At 33.4% G+C, this 25,823-nt stretch overlaps 2 protein-coding genes across 2 annotated transcripts; one reads left to right on the forward strand and one right to left on the reverse strand.

Annotated features, from left to right (window-relative positions):
• Window positions 1-1,147: 1,147 nt before the first annotated feature.
• On the forward strand, window positions 1,148-7,217 carry NRT1.1 (nitrate transporter 1.1). The gene is made up of 5 exons (XM_086456330.1): window positions 1,148-1,366; window positions 1,466-1,643; window positions 1,763-1,802; window positions 2,195-2,766; window positions 6,184-7,217. Exons 1-5 carry the CDS (start codon window positions 1,279-1,281, stop codon window positions 7,055-7,057), a joined length of 1,752 nt encoding a protein of 583 aa, XP_086312456.1. The 5' UTR covers window positions 1,148-1,278; the 3' UTR covers window positions 7,058-7,217.
• Window positions 7,218-10,918: 3,701 nt separating this feature from the next.
• On the reverse strand, window positions 10,919-23,405 carry LOC147393459 (vesicle-associated protein 1-3-like). Its single transcript, XM_086455734.1, has 8 exons — window positions 23,246-23,405; window positions 22,985-23,055; window positions 22,790-22,871; window positions 22,584-22,699; window positions 22,324-22,485; window positions 21,744-21,785; window positions 19,639-19,716; window positions 10,919-11,286 (listed from the first exon to the last, which is right to left on the reverse strand). Exons 1-8 carry the CDS (start codon window positions 23,295-23,297, stop codon window positions 11,173-11,175), a joined length of 717 nt encoding a protein of 238 aa, XP_086311860.1. The 5' UTR covers window positions 23,298-23,405; the 3' UTR covers window positions 10,919-11,172.
• Between the last annotated feature and the right edge of the window lie 2,418 nt (window positions 23,406-25,823).

A 25,823-nucleotide genomic window follows, 5' to 3' on the forward strand; every position in this document is an offset into this window, starting at 1 on the left:
TCTCTCTCTCTCTCTCTCACACACACACACACACACACACACACATTTACAACCCAACCCCAAGTACATTTGTTTACTGATTTTAATTAGGGTAGACCTGTAAACTGCTAATCCTGTGTATCTCAAAAAAATAAATAAATAAATAACAATAATGACTGATTTTAATTAGGGTAGACCTGTAAAGTGCTAATCCTGTGTATCTCAAAAAAATAAATAAATAAATTACAATAATGAGGATGGACAACTATGTGTATCTTAAAAAGAAGATTAGCGTTTATGCTTTAAATGCTAGAATAGAAGATCAATCTGGTCCCTTGATAATTGGAGGCATGGTCTCCCTCTCTCTCTCTCTTATCAACTCACATACAAGATGTCACAACCTCATATTATAATTTCTCAAAAACCACAACACAACAACACATTATATTTTTAACAATAAATTAATTAGGATTCTGTTCCCTTCCCTACCCTAAACTCCAACGCAGCAGCCTCCCCCACTATGTCCCAAATCCTCATAATTACTTATGGTCAATTACTCTATATTAACCTGATGGATCCACAGATTCTAGCCAACTCAATGATTCATGACTCAACTGGGGTTGCTTATATATGAATAATATTAAATATATTTCAAAAATGTGCTACTAATTTTCTATTTTTCAATAAAAGAGTTGTCAATGGATTTGATCAGATCACAAAACCCAACATATTATGATTTATTAAAATAAAATAAAAACTCTAAATCAATTGAGTTATTAAAAAGGCCTAATTTTATAATTTATCTGATTGATTTTGGATCCAAAACAACACATATTATGTCAGATTTGATCCAAAAGTTATTAATTCATTTAGACTATATTTTAAAAGTTGTCCAAGATTGAAACGTATCACCCGAGTTAATTCGGTCAAAACTGAACAAGACCAACTCACAAGTCACTTTTTTATCGAGATTTAATACCTCATGTTTAATTTGGGCTTGGACGAGACGAGACGCGAAATCGAGTTTTAAAACCATGATTTAGACAGGTTGATTCCAATGAAATTTAATATTGAGTCAACTCAACGTGTTGTAAGAAAACATAAATTAATGTCATTATTGTTTGGCCAATGGCCCTGGAAGGCTGGGAACCACATCAATCAAACAGCTATAAAATGGAACAAAACTCTCTCATCTTATCTATCTTTGTAACAAAACAAAGTGAACCTCCCCTTCACTTTTCACTCATAGACTCAATCAGTCAGAGAGAGAAACTATAATAACAAAGGTAGTTGGAAAAAATGGCTCTCTCAGATGCTTGGGACTACAAAGGTCGTCTCATTGAGAGATCTAAATCTGGAGGATGGACCAGTGCCGCCATGATTCTAGGTCTCATTCTAATTCCCTCCTTTTTTTTTTTTTTTTTTTTTGGGTCACATTTGTGTGTTTCAGACTCTGTAAGGTAGTTGGTTGGACATGGATTCACAGGGGTAGAGTTATGCGAGAGGTTAACGACGTTAGGGATTGCCGTCAATTTGGTGACTTACTTAACGGGAACCATGCATTTGGGCAACGCATTCTCTGCCAACACCGTTACAGACTTCCTTGGAACATCTTTCATGCTTTGTTTGCTTGGTGGATTTGTTGCCGATACGTTTCTAGGCAGGTTTGTATCAGAAATGTTTCGTGTTACGTGTCGTTTCTTGATTAATTTCTACTAAATTATTTGTTTATTGGTTTAATTTGAAAGAATTTTAGTTATTTTTGTTGAATCGTTGGGGGCAGGTACCTCAACATTGCCATCTTTGCCGCTGTTCAAGCCATGGTAAGAAAAATTGCTAAACTGTGTGTTTGCTAACATGTGCTGAAGTGGGTAATTAATTAAATTACACACTAACGCTAACCACACCACATAAGTAATTTATATATACACCCCTCCAACTTTTGGTGAATATTTGATACCCTTGTATTTTAAACATTTGAAAATTGAAATACTCCCTTGAATGCGGCCTCATGTGAGATACTAACAAAATGACAAAAATACCCTCACCAAATTTGACAAAATAGGGTATCTCAAATATTCACCATATCCAAGAGGTTTAGTGCCTAAAATCTATTTAAATTAAAAGACAAGTTAGTAACCGAGTTCCAAAATCCACGTGTGCATGTTAGATACTTCACTAAATATTTGCTAAAATGCGCTTTTTTTTTTTTCAGGGTGTGACATTCTTGACGATCTCCACCATTATTCCAAGCCTACGCCCACCAAAATGCACACACGGCTCACCTTGTGTCCCAGCAAGTGGTCTCCACCGCACAGTCCTCTATCTCGCATTGTACCTAACTGCACTTGGCACGGGTGGTCTAAAATCGAGTGTATCCGGCTTTGGGTCGGACCAATTCGACGACTCGGACGAGCAGGAAAGAACCCAAATGACCAAATTCTTCAATTGGTTCTACTTCTTCATAAATGTCGGATCTCTTGGAGCAGTAACTGTTCTTGTGTACATTCAAGATAACTTAGGCAGACCATGGGGGTACGGTATCTGTGTTTGTGCTATTGTACTTGGGTTGATTGTATTTCTACTCGGGACTAGGAGATACCGATTCAAGAACCTGGTCGGGAGCCCTTTAACTCAGATTGCTACTGTTTTCGTGGCGGCTTGGAGGAAAAGACATATAGAGTTACCTTTCGATTTGTCGCTTCTTTATGATTTGGATGAGAGTGTAAATGAAGAGCAGGAGAAGAAGAGGAAGAAGCAGAGACTCCCACATACCAAGCAATTCTGGTAAGTAACATAGCTTTCTAACTCGGTAACTCGTTCCATTTTCTAACTCACCAAGACGAGTCAAATCACTAAAACCAAATTTTCCTTTTTTTTATTTTATTTATTTTTTTTTAATTATAAAAACTTATACAAAAATTATTGAGTATAGTTTCAACTTTAACAATCAGGGTAGTTGTTAGTTCATTCAAGGCCAAGCTATTCGATAGGTGGACCCCCTTTTTGGTGGCTGGTTATCCAAATTATTATTGGATAATAGCATCCATATTAGAACACAGAACGTGTGCCGTGTTGCAATTATTTCGATTTAAATAAAATGAATGGTATCATGTCATGTTGGCCCAACTCCCCATATTTATCTCAAGGATTGTCGATTGAATTAGTAATATTAGGTGTCATCAACACACTTGCAATAATAGAATGTACCGACTTTAGACAATTGAATCGATGAACGACACTCGATACCCAAATTTAAAAGGATAAGATCTTGATGATGATGTTGAGACTTAGATAAGGCTAAAAAAACAAAAAAAGTGAAACTTCATTGTATATAGAGTCGTGACACTTTGACTCACAAACTCTCTCGATCAACGTGACAAGTACACAGAACTAAATATTTTTTTCTTCAAGATATCCAAGGAAAAAAATCTATGATTCTTGCGCTTGCCACATCAACTGAGTATAGATGGAGTGAAAATTTTCGAGTAAGAGATTATCATTATTAGGATGATGCTTCATACAATATATTAGGGGTGCACACAGAATCGGGTAAATCTGAGAACCAAATTAATCCAAAGCCTTTTGAATTAGATTGAGCATAGTTTGATTCGGGTACGGATTGTAAAAAAAAAAATTTAATGATTTGATTCAGTTCCGGATTAGGGGTAGAATAGAAACCAATTTTTATATTTTTTATGATATATATATATGGATTAGGATCCGTATACACATAAAGCTACTCATAAAGCTACAACGTGTTTTGTCTTATATGAACAAAAATGTTTGGAATTGACTATTTTTTGTGAGGATGATCTCTATGGTGAGGAGATCATCCTTGCAAAAAATTAGCCCATTATGAAACTTCTAACCCCATGTTTACAAGTAAAAAATTTTTGACCGTCCAATTTTTGTAAATCATTTTTGATGGGGTTAGAAGTTTTGGAATGGGATGATTTTTTGCAAGGATGATCCCCTCACCATAGAGATCATCCTCACAAAAAATCAGCCCATTTCGAACATCTTTAATCATATAAGACAAAAATGTTGTAGCTCTATGAGTAGCTTTATGTGTCTACGGAACCCCACCCTATATATATATATATATATATATATATATATTTATTTATTTAAAACTAAAATATAATCTTAAAATAATAAATATGTTGATACTTTGTTTATACTTGTTATGTATTATGTGTTATGCGTAATGTTTTATTTAATATTTATTTTACTTAATTTTAAATTTTAACCATTTTAATTTTACTATTGAAAATAATAAATATGAGAATCGAAAATCAATCCGAACCATAGTTGGTTTGGATTAGTTTGATTTTATAAGGTAATTGAATTGGTTCGATTCCAAATTTGTAGAACTGATCATATTTGATTCGATTCCGATTTTATCACAAATCTAAACCATGTGAACCCCTGCAGTATATAGTGCACATATGACCCACCTATTGGTCAATCTAGGCCATCCAATCAGTGGGTCACCTGTTAGATAAGGCATATCCTTAAAAACACATCATTAGACCTAATCCTATGGCTAAAATTTTGACAAAATTAAAATACGTCCAAGCCTGCAATGCCCACTGGGGCCCATTGTATACGTTCTTTCTAATTTACTTTTTCTTTTTGGGCTATTTGAGGACAAGTGGACAGTCCGCTTTCCTTGGGAAAAAAAAATACAAATAAAATATCATAAGAATCTAATAGAGTGTTTGTTTTCATGGATCCTCTAAATATATCTTTAGTTATAAACTAATTATAACTGTAATTTTTAAGAATCATAGAGAGAATCAAATATCACGAGCTCCCCTTGATGAGTTGTGTTTAGTGCTTAGTGCTTAGTGCTTAGTGCTTATTGCTTAGCCACTCTGTCCCAAATCCCAATTGATACTCACGCCTTATGCCCTCTATTATTTTTCTGACTAATGATTTTTGAACTCAACCTGACATAGAGAACCGTAGATTCTTTCGCTCAGGATACACAACTGTGCCCTCGGGATACACAACTGCAGATGTGAGGTCGTTGTGTATCCCAAGGGACATAATCTATGGTTCTTTGTTCATGCCACGTCGGTGAGTTTTTGAGTCCACTGTTGAGTTCAAAAATCAGCACTCTATTTTTTTATTTTTTTTTACTTTCACATATCAATTACAGATAAAAAATTAAAATAAAAAATAAAAATGAGCATGGGTACAGGTTTCAAGGTGAGCCATTAATCTAAGGTAACAACATTCTTATTGTTGGGACATGTGTCTAAAATATAGTTAGTGTAAAAATTTAAGAAATTTTTTTTTATGATAGGGTAATTTTGGTATTTTGACTCCAAAACCCATCATTCACCTACTAATTCTTAATTACTAACTTGTTTGCTTAACAAAATGAATAATGCTGAAGTGACCTCAAGATTGTACCTCATATCCCACATCCTTGACGGGGAACTGTGCAGGAATCCTAGATGAAAAGCATCTATGGTTCCTACAGACTTCCACGTCAAGGATGTGCCAAAACCCTAGTTTTCAGATTCTATTTTCACTTCTCTTAAAATCCTAAAACAAGTTACATTACAAATAGACATCATATATGTTCCTACAGACTTCCACGTCAAGGATGTCTCAAAACCCTAGTTTTCAGATTCTATTTTCACTTCTCTTAAAATCCTAAAACTAGTTACATTACAAATAGACATTTTAAGAGAAGTGAAAATAGAATCTGAAAACTAGGGTTTTGGGAGATCTTATCAAATAGTTATTGGGATCCATGGTTGCAATTTCTTCTCGAGTCAGGCAAGCTACACTGCCAACTTAGTCATACATGTCAGCACTATCGAATCATGTAAATCTTGTTGCATTTTGTTTTTTCTTTCCTAATGCTCTTATAACCAATCTCGGATTGAGAAGATTTTGTTATTTTGGATTTCAAATTCGTTTTCGTGAAATTTAACAGGAAAACTAGGATTTTAGAGTTAGGGAGGTGTGATCTAGAGAGGTATTAGGATTCATGGTTGTAATATCTTATTTAGTGAATACCATCTCATCGGTGGAAATAGGCACTACTAAACCACATAAATCATTTTGTATTTTGCGTGTAATTTCTTTTATTTATATTGCCTTTGTGATTTTAATTAAGATTTCACACACGCACTATAATAATTAAGTGTCTAATCATCACATATTCTTGCTTCTTTTCTTCAGCTTCCTTGACAAAGCAGCGATCAAAGATCCCAATGCAAACATGGGCAATGGCCTGGTGAACAAATGGTGGTTATCAACACTAACTGATGTTGAAGAAGTGAAAATGGTTATCCGAATGTTACCAATTTGGGCTACCACAATCATGTTTTGGACAGTTTACGCTCAAATGACTACATTCTCGGTTTCTCAAGCAACCACCATGAACCGACACATTGGAAATTCGTTCCAAATTCCCGCAGCGTCACTAACCGTCTTCTTCGTGGCCAGTATTATGCTCACCGTCCCAGTTTACGACCGTCTCATTCTACCTATTTTTCATAAATTATTCAACAATCCACAAGGCCTCACCCCATTGCAACGTATTGGAGTAGGTCTAATCTTGTCCATACTTGCAATGGTAGTGGCTGCAGCCACTGAGCTTAAGCGATTAAGTGTTGCAAGATCGAATGGCTTGACCAACGACGCAACGGCCGTGATCCCATTAAGTGTTTTTTATTTAGTCCCTCAATTCTTTATTGTGGGCTCTGGTGAAGCTTTCACTTATATTGGTCAACTCGATTTTTTTCTTAGAGAGTGCCCGAAAGGGATGAAGACTATGAGCACAGGGATGTTTCTAAGTACGCTTTCGCTTGGATTTTTCTTTAGCTCTTTCTTGGTATCTATAGTTCATAAGGTGACTGGTGACAAGAAGCCTTGGATCTCTGATAATTTGAATCAAGGGAAGCTTTACAATTTCTATTGGTTGTTAGCGGTTCTTAGCGTCTTGAATTTCGGGTTTTATTTGGTTTGTGCAAAATGGTATGTGTACAAGGAAAAGAGGTTTGCAGCTGAGGGGATTGAATTGGAGGAGACAGAAGCCTCATGCCATGTATGAGGTTTTTCTCTTTTAAGTTGTTTTTTACTTGTATATGTTCAAATAATAGAAATAATAATTTCCCAAGCAAGAGTGCAAGACATTTTCGTAAAACACCATGGAACCATGAAATTTTCATACCTTGGAATCTATATTTTCCTTTTTTTTTCTTCTAAGCAAATCAGTCATTCCTAATGAAAAGAGTCATGATGAATGCACACGGTCTTGGTATGCAATTGGGTACGTAGTTGACATGGAAAGGGCACAAAACCATAGATCATTTTCATCAGGATACAAAGGAAAAAATATGTGGGATTCTATGCCCTTGATATGTCAGCCGCGTACCAATACCATATACATTCATCATTACTCTAATGAAAATGTGGGTTTTGAGCCCAAGTTGTTGTATCATTATTAACTTACTTTAATCAAGAGTCATGTTGGAGTGACCTCAAGATTGTACCTCAAATCTCACTTACCTGATGTGGAAGTGTCTAGAATCATTGATGTTTTTCATTGAGATAAGAGTAATAAAGAATCTATAAATCCTACATACTTTCATGAGGTCACTTTAGGATAATTCCTTAATCAACTTCCCAAGTTGACAGTTTTATATTGAGTCATGTTCAAGTGACCTCAAGATTGTATCTCATAGCGCACATCCTATCGTGAAAGTGGATAGGAATCATATATGTTTTTTCACTCGGAAGCATATATAGTTTTTAGTCATATCAGGATGTAAAATCTTGAGTTCACTTCAGCATTATTCTTTTATATTGGCACAATAACTGTTACTAACTCCACACCAATTCTTTTGTTAGTAAAAATTGGTGTGCCAAAGAATCTTTCCTAATAGATTGGGGAGAAAGAACTTTATTCACAGTAGACATGTGCTTGTTTCTATGTCCTCACAAAAACATGCCACATGGCACTTATTATTTATTTCTAGTTATCTCCCAATTAATGTTTAGTTCACCCCTTAGTGGACTCTTGCCCCAAATAATTATTCCTAGCTACTTAGATTCAAATGTTTTCTTCGTACGCTTTATGAAGAGGACTCTGACTAAATTGCTAAGATCCAAAAATCAAAATTCACCAATCTTTTTAATGGCTCAGTAGTATGCCACGTGGCAGGTTTAGGCATGAGAACAGGTATTTGTGACCCCACCTCAGGTTTTGGATCTTGTCATGTTGTGTGAGAAGAAGAGTAAGAAGCAATGTGTCGTAATTAAAGCAATGGTTGTTGAAGTCATTGTAGCATTTATAATCGGATTCAATTATTATCATCATCAAAAGAAATCCATCTGTTGGGTCTAGCTGTGGCCACTGATCATGGTCCTTTAAGGATGATTTGAATTACATATAGATGTCTTTATCAAAATTAAAGACCACGATATCAATGAAGAAAAAGATAAAGTGCTGCAATCACAAGTTTTTTTTTTTTTTTTCCTTGAAAAAATTAATTAATGGTCCCACGGGAAGGTTTACTTTCCAATTGGTTCCTGACTTTTATGGGTTAGGTAAATAGTCTAGGGACAATGACCGCAAAGACCTATTTTTTAAAAATATGCATAAAAAAAAAATTTCTAAAAAATTAAGAATTTTTTAATACTAAAATTATTAAATATTAATCTAAAAAGGATTTTTGAAGTGAAAGTATCATAATTACTCTTTCAATCATTTTTGAAATTTTAAGAAACATGTTTATTTGAGAATATTTGAACTACTCTTATATTTTATAATTAATGACACACCCCTTAATTATGGTCATCTCTTATATATCAATTTTAAAAAAAAAAAACACTTATTTAACTTATCAAATAAATGATAATGATGGAGATGAGTATGATAACTAATTTCGTTTGTGTATCTTAGATTTATTAAAATATATAAATAATTTTAAATAATTAAAACATAATTTTAAAACTCGACATGAACGTTGATTGAATTGATTCAACTCAAAAATTAGTAAGTCAACACAAATTAATCAAATAAAATTATATTGAATTTAGTTTTTAATATATAATATTTTTATTTTTATTTTTCATAAAAATATTAATAACTAAATAAATTGATCATGTTTTTTATATGACTCCCTATATTTTTAGATCAAACACTTTGTAAAGTTATTAAAAAGGTATTTCAAGTATTTTTCTTTAAAAAATTTTCAAAACATCTTTAATAAATTAATATTTTATTAAATGGGATTTAAATGGTCTGAATTCTTTATTAGGGGACTGTTCGATACATACTCTCAATAAAGAGTCTTTCAAAGTCATTCTCCCAATAGTTTATTTAGTAAATTTCTCTTTCCTAATCCCCTTAAATCCCACTATAGACACTTTTCATGATTAAAATATCAAAATTACCTTTACTAGTCAAACTCATCATTTTTGTTAAGAAAGATTGAATTTTTGACATCCTAATCAAATTCTAAAGGTTCCATTCTGTTAAAAAAAAATTTTGAGAAAGAAGTAATCATTTTCAAACATTTTGAAAATGTATGTATAAATTTAGAAAAGAGGAATTTACTAAATGAACTATTTAACTAACTCCTAAAAGTCAATGACTAATTAAAAAGAAAACCCTCCGCCATAGGTCATTGAGTAATTTTCCAATTTTTATCTTTGAGCAAGGCTGATATTTTTCTGACTCCCACTGAGAAAGTATATAATTTCAGAAGTCTGTACGTTTGACAATAATCTAACTCTTAGAAGGAAAAATATTTTATTTTATTTTCTATAATATTTTTTATGATAAATTTCATAATTCTAAGGTAATAGTATTGAATTGTGTTTTAAAACTCGTCAGAGTCCACTCAAAATTTATGACTCAATTATATTAGGAGCCCCCTCGACTTTCAAAGTGAAACTCATTTGAACCATCTAACATGAAAACTCTGCTGAAAATTCAACTACTTAGTAACCCTATATAATCTTTCCTGAAAAATAAAAAATAAAAATATAATTCCTGATTTTAAAATATTAAATTTACTTTTAAATATTTTATATGTTAACTGTGTTTAAGGACTTTTACTTACACCCATAGTCACAAAGTCTAAGGATTGAAAACGGTAAGGGAAAACTTTGGAAAAAAATTAGATTAGAAAACAGAGAAAAAACGAGAAAGAAGCGGAAAAATTGATGAAACATAAAATATAAAAAATATTTGAAAAATTATAATAAAAATATATATATACATCTATATCTAATTATCTAATAATACAAAAGACATTTATTTTATATTTCTAATATAACATGTTCTCAAACATAAATATACATATTATGATGCCAAAAAAGTTTTACTCATCAACATATCTTTTGTGCAAAATAATAAATTACTGAAAATAAATAAAAAAATTATAACATCAAGATATTACCATCAAATCCCATATTCCTACATTTATGAATCATCAAATTCTACCATGTATCAAATCCCATATTAAAAAGAAAGTGTTTAGTTTTTTTTTTTTTTTTGTTAAACAAGAAAAAAGCTTGTTTAAAACGTAAAAAACGCATTTACAACGAAGAAAAACAAAAGTGACTTTTTCAAAAATCACTTTTTTTATTTATTATTTATTTATTGTTTTAATCGTCAAAGGTACAAGACGCATTTTAAACACCAGTTTTTGATACTATGGTTACACACAGGCTCTAAGGTGACACAATAGCCTGATTTCGAGACCATCACCCATAGATGCATTTAGAGTGATTAAAAACAAGATTTTCTTCTGTGCAAGCTAAATTTTCTGGTAAGTCCACAACATATACCGTCAATGCACACCCAAAAACCATTTGAGTCAGATTATTTTAATATATACTTCTAATTGGGAACAAGAAAAGAATCAAGGAAATTTCTCAGAAATTATGAGTTGTATAGAAATGAATTCAGAAAAGGTTCGATGCAAACTCCAAATCTTAAAAAGGTGAAGATTGTTTGTCACTTAATCACAAACATCCCAACCCTACACATAATAAATGAAAACCCTTGAAGCAATAATACATAGTGAAGGATTACCTTTTTTTTCACACCACTAAGCGAAGAGGTTTTACTACAAAAGTTGAGATAATTTCAAATCACCACAAACATTGATGTGGGCAAAATGGATGACAACAGGTTGCTTTGGGCGCCACATCTTATATCTTCATGAAAAGGTATCCAACAAGGATACTAAGAAGACCAACGATCACCACAAACACGAAGGAGAAGCCACTTGCACGGCTTTTGCTAATCTCTTTTCTCATCAACTCCTGTTCGACAAAATAATAATTCATGTAAACATGCTCTCATAGCAAAACAATTAGATGAATAATAAAATAAATTGATGATTTGCAGTTAAATCGTACAGATTTACCATGCAATGTATGAAAAAAATAACTAAGCAATGAGACGTTTACTCAACAATCACCAACATGATGGGAGTTTACACTTGTCAGGTTTTATTAGCTATTAATGAAACATGACAATGAATGTTGGGTTAAAAGAAAGGGTGGCAAGCTCCCACCACATTTCGGGTAATAAAACATTCTATGCAATACTTCATGATAAGTTACAGAAAACCCATGCCGAAGGAAGTATACCTAGGTAGTCAAAACACACAAATATACAAAACAGTGTAAACCTATATGAAGCACATAAAAGCCTACCAAGCCAAAGTTGAAACAGGAACAGTCTATATCGAAGGACAGCCAAAGCAGCACCTAAATAGGAAAATTTTGAAGTTTTCTAATCCAGAAAACCATCAAATAGGCCTCCTGATATGTTAATTTTTTTCAGACAGCTAACCCGAATACTTTCCTCAATTACAAACAAAATAAATGATAATGATGAAACTTTTCTCCATCACTAAAATGTTCTTGTGGGGTCCATGGTAATGAAATATTCCAAACAAAAGCTTGGTGAGATTCCCATAATTGTGCACGATCCTAGGAAAAAGGGAAATTGTTTTAGTTGTGAAGGGGAGAGCTTGAAGGACAGGAAATTTGAACATGTCCATAAACATAGGATTCATAATATCTAATTGAACAGATTAATTTCAATGGGGGTGAAGTTCTAAATCAAGAATTTGGGCCAATTCTGTTGCTAGCTTGACAGCAAAGTCCCTCATGGTGAAAAAAATTTCTCATCAGTGGACTTCACAGTTACACACCAAAAATTTGCCTCATTTATGAATTCAAACCGTTGTATTTGAGCATTCCTAATCGAGGACATGAAACTCACCATTTTATGTATGATCTCTCTCACAGTAAAAGTTCAGAATCCAACAAATAGAAATTTTCAATCCGGCTGATTTTGGGTGTGTAGGTCCACCAAAGGGTAGACCTTTCAAAGCTCTAATTGGACTACAAGAGTATGCCACGGCTTTTTTTGATTGGAGGGGGGGGGGGGGGGGGGGGGGTCATTGAATATTGACTCCAGGGTCATGAGAGCATTATCCTTGGTTTGATATTCACAAAGCGACCACTATGGAGTAATGACTGGAATTGGTGGATCCAATCCAATATTAATAGCCTTTTTCCCAAAAATTGACCATGGGTTATTGTAATAATTTTAGCAAAAGATATTACTCTCAAGATTTTAGTAGATTGCAAATTGCAATTACATATTAAAACATGTTAATCCAGTTGGTGGTTTAGTCATTGCTCAATGTTTTGGGGAATAGTTTGATGAGAGGAGTTTTAGGTCTCATCAAAACAGATGGATGACCATGGCGTGCTTGCAAATCTAAAGTATAATACATTTGCTGTATTGCATATGACATGTTTATAAACTCACACCAATAAAAACTTGCACTAAATACGTCACCCATATTAATGTATATAACATAATCAGATAGCACAACTTATGAGAATCAAATGCAACTACCAGGTTAAAGGCAAGTCACACTCAAGTCAGGCTGAGTCCAAGTCTCATGAGTACTTAGTCCCAATCCTAGAAGATCCCAAGTTGGGCATAGTCCAAGAACAAGGAGTACTTATGGGGACATCAAAGCTTGAATAGTAGAGTTTTTTATTTTTTATTTTTTGTTTTACGGCTTTATTATATGTTTTTTAGACTTATTTTCAAGTTTTATTGACACATGGTCTTATTATTATGTTTAGGAGTAGTTTGGTAAATTTAGTGTCTTTAAAGATTAAAATATTATGAGAGAGAAAATGACAAAAATTAGGTTATTTATTTGGTATTTTAGTTTTATTAGGACTCTTCTTTATATATAGATCATATTAGGAATTTTTTTTAACAAAGAGAGTTTATGAATAAAGAATGTTTCTTTCAATAGAGTGAATTCTCCATCATTCTTGGTGTGATTTCAAGGTCTTATCTTTCTAGCTCATCTCTTTTTCTTTTAATCTTATATCTATTTTCTTGACTTTCTTTTAATCCTCATTGTTCTTGATTTTCTTGATTCTTGAATTCTTGGAACACATTTTATTCTACCATTAATCCTTTCCCATTTTTCTTTAACCCTTATTCCACTGATCTCATCTTCAAATCTACCCTATACTATCACTTAACCCCACAATCCAAATTTTTTTGGGGCTTACCCTATCGTAGTGCAAATCCTTAACCCAATCCCAAACCAAGTTCTCTAACCCCCCATATTTCATCTTCTTCCCACTTTGTTCTACATCAAATTGGTATTATAGCCTTCGTTCAGGCAACACAAATTAGCAGATAGTGTTGAGGGGAGAGGGATTCAATAGAGACGCTCTTAGATGAACTAACAATTATATTGTCAAACTTACGTCAAACACACCACTCTCGGGAATATTTTCGTTGTCGTCGTGACCGCATTATAAAAGAAAACGAAGAGCATAAACAACAACATAAAAAATGATATGAAGAGCTCAGGCAACAAAACCTATGCAATAAGTGCAATTGTCATGGACATTATTAATAAGAGTACTCGGATTGGGAGAATGAAACAAATGTGATCGAAGTCCATACGTCTAAACTTAAGGAGAGTAACAAAGTAATCGAGGAAGAAATCTATGAACCTAATTTAAGTGATATTGAGATTGACGAGTGAGAGGCATCATTGTTGAGTCACTACATCCTTTACCGCTTGCACAAATTTTATCCCATGGAAAGAAAAGGTAGACAATATTTGGGATAAACTAATGAGTTACATTATACATGGAGCATTTCAAAGTGCCAACTTTAGTTCTTACTAGAAAATAAGACTCCAACACTTATTTATTTGGTTTGATGATAGTTATTGGAGCGTGGAGAATGCATTGGTTGGGAAGCAAACTATGGTCATATTGCTTATGGATAATAGGAACCTGATCTGCTGGGGAATTACTACAATTTTATTTTGCTAGTGGCGAAATCATCTTAGCCGGGGATAAGGACATCAAAGCTTGAAAAGTAGATTTTATTTTTACTTAGCTTTCTATTTTAGGACTTTATTTTTATGTTTTTTGGGCTTATTTTCATGTTTTATTGGCCCATGGTCTTAGTATAATGTTTATGTTATCAATGATAGTTCCTTTTCATTTTATGTTTATATCATGTCATTTTTCATCTTTTTCTAGGAATGAAGAAAGAATAAACATACTTTCTCTAGAATTTCTTCTCTTCTCTCCCGCTTTATCTTCTCTAAACCCTAGATCGATTCTACATGGTATCAGAGTTTTGGTGACGACTGAGCACATTGAAGAGAGTTTCAAAACAAGTAAAGGGTTCGATCTCCACTTTTCTACAGCCCTAGGGCTGTCGCCAGCCACTCAACACTTCCTAGGGTTGTTGCCAGCCATTTAGTAACCACCTAGGGCTATTGCCAGCCACTCAACAGCAACCTAAGGTTGTCGTCAGCCACCCAAAATCTATCTAGGGTCTGCCGCAACTCAGCAGCCACCTTATAGGGGCTGTCGCACCACTCCAATCACCTCTTAGGGATGCCTCCAATCGCTTAGGGTTGCCTTCAATCCCCTAGGGTTTTGTGGATCTCGATCGGGTCATTCTTTACACCTGATTGGCTATACAACCTATGTAATGGTGCCTTCAAGGTGAGTCAGATTTTTTTCTTTCATCAAGAATGCGAAGATAGATTCAAATCTTACGTGGTTCATTAGTGTTTACGAGTAATCTCTCATGTGATCTGAATTTTTTGTGAATAGTTTATTTCTCCGAAGTCATGTCAGAAGTAACCTCAGGACAGTCTACCAATGGTGGGTTTGGATCCTCACAAGTCATAGATGAAAATCTAAACCTCTAGATCACCACAGTCAAACTTGATGGCACAAACTACCTAGAGTAGGGTCAATTTGTGAAACTAGCCATCCATGGAAGACAAAAGACGGAAGGTGGAAGGCGGATTATTTGAATAGGAAAGAGAAACAACATAATATCACAAATCCTAAGTACAAATAATGGAATGCTAAGAACATTTTGATTATGTCTTGGTTGTTGCATTCAATGCAAACTCATATTAGTAGAGAATATCTTTTCTTGAAGACAACACAACAAATTTGGGAATTAGTGACTCAAGCTTATTCTCAGACTCAAAATAGTGCAAGAATCTGTCAGTTGGAAAAACAGATATCACATCTCAACAGGGGGAGAAGACACTGTACGGCTACTTTTTTGAATTGTGTAGAATGTGAGAAGAAATCGATCACTATTTATCCTTCAATTGGGAAGGCTTTAAAGATTGTGCATAGTTCAACAAATATGTTGAGACACGTATAATCTAGAGTTTGAGATGATTAGAGTTCTAATTCTGAACAAAGATCCTCTATCTCTTTTAAACACTGTGTACTCTTATGTTCAAAGTGAAGAGAGTCAACGCTTAGCTATGGGACATCTGGATACTCCTGTGAGTGATAGATCTATCACGGTAGCTAATAGACAGGAAAAAGGACAAGCTTCAAGAGTGAAGAAATTTGATAAATCCACTTGGGCACCCAATACCAGAAAGAGGTTGAAGTGTGACCATTGTCGCAAATTTGGGCATATTTGATCAAAGTGTTGGGACTTGATAGGTCGCCCCAATTCATTTCAGCCTAAGGGTTGATCTTCCTCAGCTCATCATGCTTCTAATGCTGACACACTCAATTCGTCGAATTTTGAGATACCGCCTCCAAGGGTACATGCACCATTCTCCCAGAAGGATATTATTCATTTGAGAACTTTATTGGATGGTTCCACTACGACGTTTTCCTTCGCATACACAGGTACCCCTGTCACTGCTCATCATGTTTCAATCAAACTCTTGGATTCTTAATTTAGAGGTTTTGGATAACATGACGGGTATGTCTTCTTTCTTTCAATCCTACAGTCCCTGTTCAGGCAATGACAAAGTTCGTTTAGCTTATGGTTTCTTATCATCCATAGCCAGTAAAGGAACCATTAAAGTTCCTCATAATTTTTCTTTGTCTAATGTTTTACATGTTCCTAATCTCACTACTAATCTTGTGTCAGTTAGTAGTGTTACAAAAAATCTAAATTGTAATGTTATCTTTTTCCCTCTCATTGTGTTTTTCAAGATTTGACAACGAAAAGAGTGATTGGCAGTGGTCGTGAAATAGATGGTTGCACCTTTTCAACATCCCAACGTCTCAACACATTCCATTTACACATGCTTCTCATAATAGTAGGATAGTCAATAAATCCCAAATAATGCAGTGGCATATTCGATTGGGTCATGTTTCTTTTCAGTATTTACTACGTCTATTTCCTTCTTTGTTTTAGTCTATGTCATTGCCAAAGTTACAATGAGAAGTTTGTCAATTGTCAAAGCACTGTCTTTATTATCCAACAAGTTTAAATAAAAGTTCATATTTATTTTCTCTTGTGCATTCTGATGTTTGGGGTCCATCCTCTGTTACTTCTTTGTTAGGTTTTCGCTATTTTGTTACTTTTGTGGATGACTATAGCAGATGTACGTGGGTGTACTTAATGAAAACAAAAGATGATGTCTAGTCCATATTCCAAGATTTTTATGTGATAGTTTTAACTCAACTTGGAGTAAATATCAAAATCCTCCGCTCAGATAAGCAAAAAGAGTATTCCTATGGGGGTTTGAAACAATTTTGCACTACTCAAGGGATAGAACAACAAACCTTATGCATTTCCACACCCTAACAATTTTGTGCTACTAAAGGTATAGAACAACAGAAATCGTCATTTTTTTGGAATTAAGAAGAGCTTTATTCATTGGGATGAACGTTCCTAAACATTTCTTGTCTGAAGTAGTTTTTACTGCATGTTACATTATCAATCGTACCCCCTCCAATGTCTGAACTTCCAACCCCTTCTATTTTTCCCTTCTCCTGATCGTCCTTTAGTTTCTGTGGTTGTACGAGTCTTTGGGTGTGTATGTTTTGCTCTTATCTTCAGTCCTGTTCGCACTAAAATTGACTCTAAGACATTGAAATGTATGTTTCTTGGTTATTCTAATTCTCAGAAGGGTGTCATAAATGTTATCATCCATCTACCCGTTGTCAATTTGTAACAATGGATATCACATTCTTTGAAAATCAGTGTTACTTTCCTAGCTCTGATCAACAATCTCTTCAGGGGGAGTGGTTCCTTCCATCCACTAATCATAAATCCATAAATCCCTTTCGGAATCATCTTTCTCAGTTTCACTGTCATTACCAATTATTCCAGAATCTATTGTAGAAGTTGTGCCACCAACCAAGTCAGTGCCTAATATTTTTAGATGCACTTACGCCAGAAAGGAAAAATAAGCCATTCTTGATTCACCATGCCACACCACTGAGGAGTCAAATCCAGTCTCTTCAGATTCTAATGTTCTCATCACTCATCGAAAAGGTAAACATACTTGTACTTTGCATCCTATTTCTCAACTTGTTTCCTACCATGATGTGTCTCCATCCTATTGCTCGTTTGTAGCTACTATGTCTTCTATTTACATCCCATCCAATGTGAAAGAAGCTCTCTTCATTCCCAACTGGAAACAAACTATAGATGAAGAACTGAAAGCTTTAGCAAAGAATGATATATGGGAGTTAGAGTTTATAAGGATTGAAAAATTAGGAGAGAGAAAGATACAAAAATTAGGTTATTTATTTAGTATTTTAATTTTATTATGACTCTTCTTAATATATAGATTATATTAGGATTTATTTTTTAAGGGAGATAGTTTATGAATAAAGAATGTTTCTTTCAATGGAGTGAGTTCTCCATCATTCTTGGTTTGATTCAAAAAAAACCCTGGATGTGATTCCAAGCATAGTCACCAAAGTAGCCAACTTTTTCAAAAAATCATGTTTAATTCACAATTTTTTAAAGACTGGCGATTAAATCACGACTATTTGAAAAAAAAAAAATCATGATTTAAACATAAGTCAAGATTTAATCCTGACCTTCTGAAAAAGCCGCAATTTAAACACAAAAAAAAAAATATATGATTGTTTTTCTCTTTTCTTTTCCTTTTTGCTTAGCAAGCTATTTTAAAAGGGTTTTTTCAAAGACCAATTTATTCTTATAGTTTAAAATAGGATTTAATGATATAAATGGTACCACCGCATGGTAGAAAAAAAAAATACATTGTCTTAATACTGTTTCGATTTTTTCCCGATTTTTTCATTTTTTTCGACTCTTTCCCATGCCACTTATTCCCGAACCCCCGACCTGGTGACTATGATACCAAGGTTCTATCCTTCTATCCCATCTCTGTCTTTTAATCTTATATATCTATTTTCTTGATTTTTTTTAATCCTCTTTGTTCTTGATTCTTGAATTCTTAAAGTCTTGAATCTTAGATTCTTGAAACACATTTTATTCTACCATTAATCCTTTCCCATTTTTCTTTAACCCTTATTCCATTAAATTTCTTCTTCAAATCTACCCTATACTTTATCACTTAACCCCACAATCCAAATCTTTTTTGGGCTTACCCTATTGTAGCCCAAATCCTTAACCCAATCTCAAAACAAGTTCCCTCCCCCCCCAAACATTTCATCTTCTTCCCTCTTCGTCTTGCATCAAGTTCTTTGTCCCCCCTTGGAAGGTCCCAAATTGACTCGAATGATCCAACTTGTCGAGATTGTTTGAGACTTAAAACCATAACTAAAATGGTCTGGGCAAGTACAACGAAAACCAATAACAGCAGCAGCGAGAGGAATGCTTTAGTGGAAGATGGGTGAGGAGAAAGCCAACAATGATGTGGATTGTGGTAGTAAAAACAAATATGAAGTTACATGTCATGACTGAAGATATGAATCAAGGTAGAGTTGAATGGGAAAATAGAATTCATGTTTGTGACTCAATATTTGGGACACGGTGTAGATGATGATTATTCAACTTATTTTGTATATTTCTGTAACAAAATGGAACATCAAGGGAAAATAAACCTATAATCAGGAAGTGAATGTGCAGATAAATAATATAAGTGTTCTTGTCCTCATTTCAATAAAATTTTGGTTCTCAAAAAAAAAAAAAAATTAAGTGTAGAATCTAACCATTTTGAGAAACAATATAAGGGTACACATGATATAAGAATAATGGATATATACATTACAGAGAAATGGTCTGTTGATCAAAATAACCAATTAGATGAAAGCTATGAGGCTAACAAAACTATAAAAAAGAATGAATATAGAGTTTCCATAAAGATATTTGAAACATACCAACTCTTGACGGAGTTTCTGATTTTGTTGAATAGCAGAATTTCTCTCCTCAGTCAACTTGGAAACAATAGACAATGCCTGAAGAATATAAATTAATTAAAAAACAGATACCCACATCAAGAAGGCACCATAACAGTCAAGTGCAGAAACAACAAAATGTCTATTTTTGATAAATAACATTTTAAGAGCAAGAAAAAAGACCACAAAGCTTAACAAAGAGAACCATGACCTAAAATAAAGCTCGTTACATGCCATTGGTGCTTTAAAGAGAGAGAAAAGGGCATGAAAATCAATATGATTAAGCAGATAAATCAAATCATTATGGATCTCTCTTTTTCTGCCGCCCAGTCGAGACACCCTAAGAATCACCTTGAACAGCTCTTAGAACAAGGACTTGAAAACTAAAAGCCCTAAAAGAGACTACAAAGCTTAACAAAGACTCAAAGACAATTATGAAATAAAATAAAGCTCGTTATACGTGGTTCTCAATAAGTAACTGAACCAAATCATTGGTGCTTTACAGACTCAGAAAAGAGAATGAAGATAAATATGATTAAGAAGATACATCAGATCTCCATGTATCCACTCTTTCTGCTGCCCAGTCAAGCACACGTTAAGAATCGCTTTGAGCAGTCCTTGGAACAAGGACATGATAACTAAGAGCCCTAAAAGAAGCCTGACCTCACATTTCAATAGATTCACATTTTCAGTAGGACTGTAGAAAACCTTCAAAGCCCTTCTCTTCTTTAAAATTCCAGGTATGCCTCCAGGCTCCCCACTGAACAACCACCAACATTAAGCTTGACCCACCCAGTCTAATGATAAAAAGGACCAAGCAAATAGAGGGTAATTGGGATAGTGGACAAAATGAGAAATAAATAAAAAGAGGCCAAGAAGATATTCCTATTTTATTCTTTCACAAATTGTACCAACATGGAAAGTTGTGATAAAAAATTTACATAAAAAGAAATAATTTACAGATCTTATAATCCAAAGTTACTTCACATCCCCATGCTTCCAACCAGTCTTACAACAACCATCAGTGGAGTATTGTTTCTTTTGTCCATAATAAATGTGGATTCACCTCCCACGATACCCAGAGCAAATGTCCCTGTCTACATATCTTTTCTTAGTACCTACATCCATGTCACTTGTTACCCTTCCTGTCGCCCGCTTTTAAAATCTTCAAATTGCACCAAAGAAACCCTCATGGTGTTATTGTTCTTTTTCTCATTACCAAACTATCTAAAAAACAGCTTTCCATTGTTTTAAGATTTTGTTTAGTCTAGTCTTACCACTTATCCATCTCAACCTTACCAATTTGGAAAACAAATGAAAATTAGCAAAGAATCACAATTTTAGAAATATATGGAGACAAAGCTTGTATCACAAGGTTTACTTTAACAAAATGTTGATTATTTGAAGGCAATGCAACATAAGGACTTCCAAATAGGAAACAGTCCCAAAATGGCTTTCAGCCAAGAACGTTAACCCAGAGAATTTCTGTAGAAACTAGAATTTCAATACATCAATGCTATTAAGAAGGACCTAGGATGCTTTAAATCAACTTTCAAAATGCATTCTTTCAGCCACGCATGACAGAAGTAATTTATTTGCCCCAAAATCCAAGTTCTTGATCTCAAAAGTATTGAAGAGCTGTAGCTCAGAACCTTTAAGATCCAATATTGGTGCTTCATAGTTCCTTTTTTGAAGTGTAATTCATATTGTTCTGGAAGTTAATACATATCAATCATGTTCCAGTAAATTATTTTCGATAGATATTCTCAGAACATCTATCTCACATCACTAACTCAACTTCATCAATAAAAGCCAGATATTTTAAATTAATAACAGTTTATAAGTGCATGATTCTATAAGAAGATTCTTCTCAAAGTCTTCATAAGCAGATATGCACCAAAACTAAACTATGACCCAAAAAATCAGATAATCCCAGAAACTCCCAATCACTCTACAACTTGCAAGAGTCAAGAAGGCAAACAAAAGAATATAACAAGTTGCCTGCCAAAACCACTACTTTAAGAAATTCCAAAGCAAGGTATGAAAAAGATTTAGATGCAAGGCTCAATAAAGAGAGAATAATTTACCTCTGAAGATTTCTCTGTGGGCTCCTCTAAAGATCTTGATACCTGAGATTTATGAATATAATCATATTCAAAACAATTTAGTTGTTATACTTTTTTTTTCTTTTTTTATAAGTGACTAAAAGGTGGCATGTGCAAACACCCATGAATCAAAAGGGCTTCTTTATAATTAAACTATTGATTAAAGGGTTTTCTAAGATTACATAGTAAAAAGGATATTTTTGTAGTTTTGAAAACTAACCAACGTGACTATAGGGTGACGGATTGCAATTTTCTTGGTTTTTGACTAAAATGACCTTGATTATATTAAGTTAAAATGTAATGGACGGAGCATTTGTGAGATCCAAATTTTGGTATCGGACCACTTCTACTCTGCATTTTCTTCTTATAATAGTAAAGATGGCATGCAATTATGAAATTATATTTAAAAAGGAGGCAGTCAGATATAGCTCCCGATATCCATAAATACATGCATTTGATGTACAAAACTACTTTGAAATATTTGGCAACTTCATTTTCACTAAACTAGAATATCCATCAAATTGCTTCTAAATGAAAAAACATTGATAAAACAAACACTTACAGCATCAAACAAGGAAGTTCCTTGGCTTCCATTCTCTAAAACAGATGCTCTAGGAGAAGATCCTTCTTCCGATCCTTCAGGGACGGGCGATGGGGGGTTAGCAGGAATATAAACCACCCTCAATCTGAACTCCTCGACAACCTTCCCCGATTCTTTGTTGAACTAAAAATACAATTATAAAGACATGTCAATGACTCAATTCCAAGAAGAAGAAGAAAAAAACCCCATATTCTTTCAAGTGCACCATAGAATTGGCCTACCATATCCGAGGTTATGACATTAGTGGTTGCACCATGAGGCGCAATTGCACTTTGAAGAAGGAATTTATCCTTGCATTGCATATCAGGTGGGGCCTCCTTTTGGGCTTGCATTGTAACTAAGAAGAGGAAACCAAGAAATGTGCGAAATAAGAGCCAAATATCGATGGAAAAAAACAGCAAATTAAAAATCAAGATCAGATATTTACCTGTAACGTTACATGTTGCCCCAGGCAAAACGATCCCTGTGTTGGGACGAACACAGTATTTCTTCGGATTTGTTGTTTTAACCTTTAATTTTCACAAAAGCAATCAAACAATCGAACAAACAAATACCAAAATTGCAAACGATACAACAAGAAGATTACAAAAGAATGAAAATTTTCAAAAAGATAATTAATTACTTTGAAGGCTACATATTCATCCGTCTTGTTAGTTAGTTGCAGAGAACATGAGCTTTGTTTCTTCAATTCGACTTCTCGAGACATAAAATGCAAACAAGATAACATATACATCAGATAATTAAACAAATCTAGGGAAAATAAACAAGAGAGATTCAAAATAATTGAACAATTAGATTAACGAATTAAAAAAAGAAATTATCCAAAAAAATTGGGGGAAAATTGAGAGGAATTAAGAGAAAACGAAGAGTAAATACAACTTACATGGAAATTTGAGTTCTGTTGGTTGAATGTTGAGAAGATCTCTGCTACTCATGATTGAATCAACAGATGAAAATTCGAGTTTTTCGATTTGCTTTGTTTAAATCGAAACAAATGCGAAGAGATCGAAATCATTCGAGAGAGAGAGAGAGAGAGAAAGAGTTTTGTTTTATTTCTGTCCTTTTTTATCGAGAGTAGTGATTCTAAGGCAATATGACTGAAATGCCCCTAAATAATTTTGATTTTCTTAGCGTGAAATAAGTTTAAATTTTTTGTTAGAGGGTAAAAAAGGTAAACAAAACCTCTTACTGCTATTAGTCACATGCGATGATAAATGAAGCTGGTACTCGCTTTGTATTGCCCTCTATGTCTTTTGGGTTTTTAGAGATACCCCACTACATTTTAGTGAATATTTTTAATACCCCGTAATTTCAAATTAATTAAATATACCCCCTTCGTTGTGACTTCTTTTCGTCTTCTTTTAAAGACCAATAAAATGATCTAAATGCCCTCATCTTCAACTTTCACTACTTTTTCTTTTTCTTTTTCTTTTTATTTTAATAATCCTTGTGTCTTCAATCTGATGATTAGGACCGGCAATGAATCAGATAATATTCACTTACCCAACTCATCTTATCCAAGATATTCGGGTATGGGTACAAATTTTTTTATCTAGTTAAGAATTCGAATAAATTTATACGTAATTATTTTTATATGAACATTTTTAAGGTCGGATATAGATATATGTCATATCCAATCGAATATCCATTTATCCGAATTTAGTATGGTAAATTCACAATAAAATATATGTATAACCCAAAATTAAGATTTTTCCATTATCTTAACAATGAGGTATAAATATCGACTTGGACATCTATTGAAACTTTGGGTAAAAGTCGGATACAGAGATCCTTTAAAAAGGTGGATAAATAATCGGATATGGATATCTTTAGAATTAGTGAGTAAAAAATTCATATATGGATAACAGGATTTAGAGTTGGATAAGGATATGGAAATAGCTTCATCCAACCCACACCCGATCTATTGTTGGCCTTACTGATGACATGCCTCTTGAGTCTTGACCACTTCTTCACTTAAGGACTAATAAAATGACCTACATGCCCTCATTTCAACCTTTGATTGCTACATTCGTCTCAATTGATAATACAGGTATGCCCCCCCCCCCCCCCCCCGAACTTTGACATAACACCTATATTTCCTACTCCATAAATGATGGAACCCTTTCAAAAAGTTGGAAACCTACTCTTCATGAAGAATCTTAATCTATCAATTATATTAGGTATTTTTTGTTTCTTAAACGCGTAATACTTTTATATTTTTAAAAATAATTATTTAATAAAATATTGATGATTATTGCAATGAGAAGATCACAATAATTTAATAATAATAATAATAATAATAAATGTTGCTACAATTACAAAATATATAAGAAATCTTCAAAATTGAAAAATTAATAATTAAAATAATAAGTATAGTAAGAGGAAATGTTGTCTAACAATGCCCCCATGGGATGAAAGAAAAAATAGCTTAAATATGAATCATAGTGGAGCTATGATCATTATTTTTAAGACACTTTAGTTAGTTCTTATTAATCATCGATTTTTTTTCTACAAAATGGATTTAGTTATTCTTTTCTCAATTATCGATTTTAAATTGAAAAAGAAATTATTTACTTATAATATGGTAGACAATTTTAAAAAGAAGTTCATTTCTTATAATATAGTAGATGATAACGAAGAAAATAAATCAAAAAAGAACAAACAACACCCCAAAAACAATTTCCATGCTAAGATATTTTTTAACTTGATGCTTCACGCTTTAGCCTTACTAAGTTAGTAAGAATTTCACCTTTACTAAAGCTCTTTGGGCTCACCTCTTGGCATTCAAAAACGTGATCCAATTCTTCGGGGATGTAGAGGACGAAATTCTATGAATTTTGAAAAATAAAAATTCAAATTTTTTTTTTTTTCACCGTTGAACTTCATTTTTAACTTTGGGAGTTATGTGGAAATTCGATAGCCGTCCATTTTCAAAACCTTGGATCTAGTTCGATAGTCGTCCATCAACTCAGTAATGATTGAATGAATAGTATACTTAAGATATATGATATATTAAATCCTATTGGAAAATCATAGATTACTAAAGTTATGTTTAAATTTTTAAATACGTAAAATCTAACATATAGTATCAGAGTCTTAGGTTCTTGAATCTCCATATCTTGATTACGAACTATTTATGCATGAAGTTTGCCTTGATTTAAATTTTATCTTTTTTTCTTGATCTCGTTATATATATAATCATGATTGTTATGATTGAAATTCGATTTCAATATTTTCTATTTAGGGTCCAAATTATCGTTTTATGAATTTCGATTTTGGTTCTAGATTTCGGTCAATTAATTTTTTTTTTTTTGTTTAAAGATTTCAATCCAATTGAATTCCAAAATTTCGATTTATGAAATTTCAGATTTTGTATATATATATAACTCCAAAATTTCGATTTATAAAATTTCAGATTTCGTTTATATATAATTGAATCCAGATTTTGGTTTATATGATTT

This window comes from Akebia trifoliata, chromosome 10, assembly GCF_017979445.1.
Source record: "Akebia trifoliata isolate Shusen 1 chromosome 10, ASM1797944v1, whole genome shotgun sequence".
NCBI lineage: Eukaryota > Viridiplantae > Streptophyta > Magnoliopsida > Ranunculales > Lardizabalaceae > Akebia > Akebia trifoliata.

What these genes read in the sequence shown, in the direction of transcription:
- NRT1.1 (XM_086456330.1), top strand. Translation starts at nt 1,279, where the DNA reads ATGGCTCTCTCAGATGCTTGGGACTACAAAGGTCGTCTCATTGAGAGA. An exon ending in CAGTGCCGCCATGATTCTAG is followed by an intron (nt 1,367 to 1,465) that starts GTCTCATTCTAA and finishes ATGGATTCACAG; the next exon opens with GGGTAGAGTTATGCGAGAGG. An exon ending in GCCGATACGTTTCTAGGCAG is followed by an intron (nt 1,644 to 1,762) that starts GTTTGTATCAGA and finishes CGTTGGGGGCAG; the next exon opens with GTACCTCAACATTGCCATCT.
- LOC147393459 (XM_086455734.1), bottom strand. Translation starts at nt 23,297, where the DNA reads ATGAGTAGCAGAGATCTTCTCAACATTCAACCAACAGAACTCAAATTT. An exon ending in AACAGAACTCAAATTTCCAT is followed by an intron (nt 23,056 to 23,245) that starts GTAAGTTGTATT and finishes TGTCTCGAGAAG; the next exon opens with TCGAATTGAAGAAACAAAGC. An exon ending in AGAAACTCCGTCAAGAGTTG is followed by an intron (nt 11,287 to 19,638) that starts GTATGTTTCAAA and finishes TTTGTCGAACAG; the next exon opens with GAGTTGATGAGAAAAGAGAT.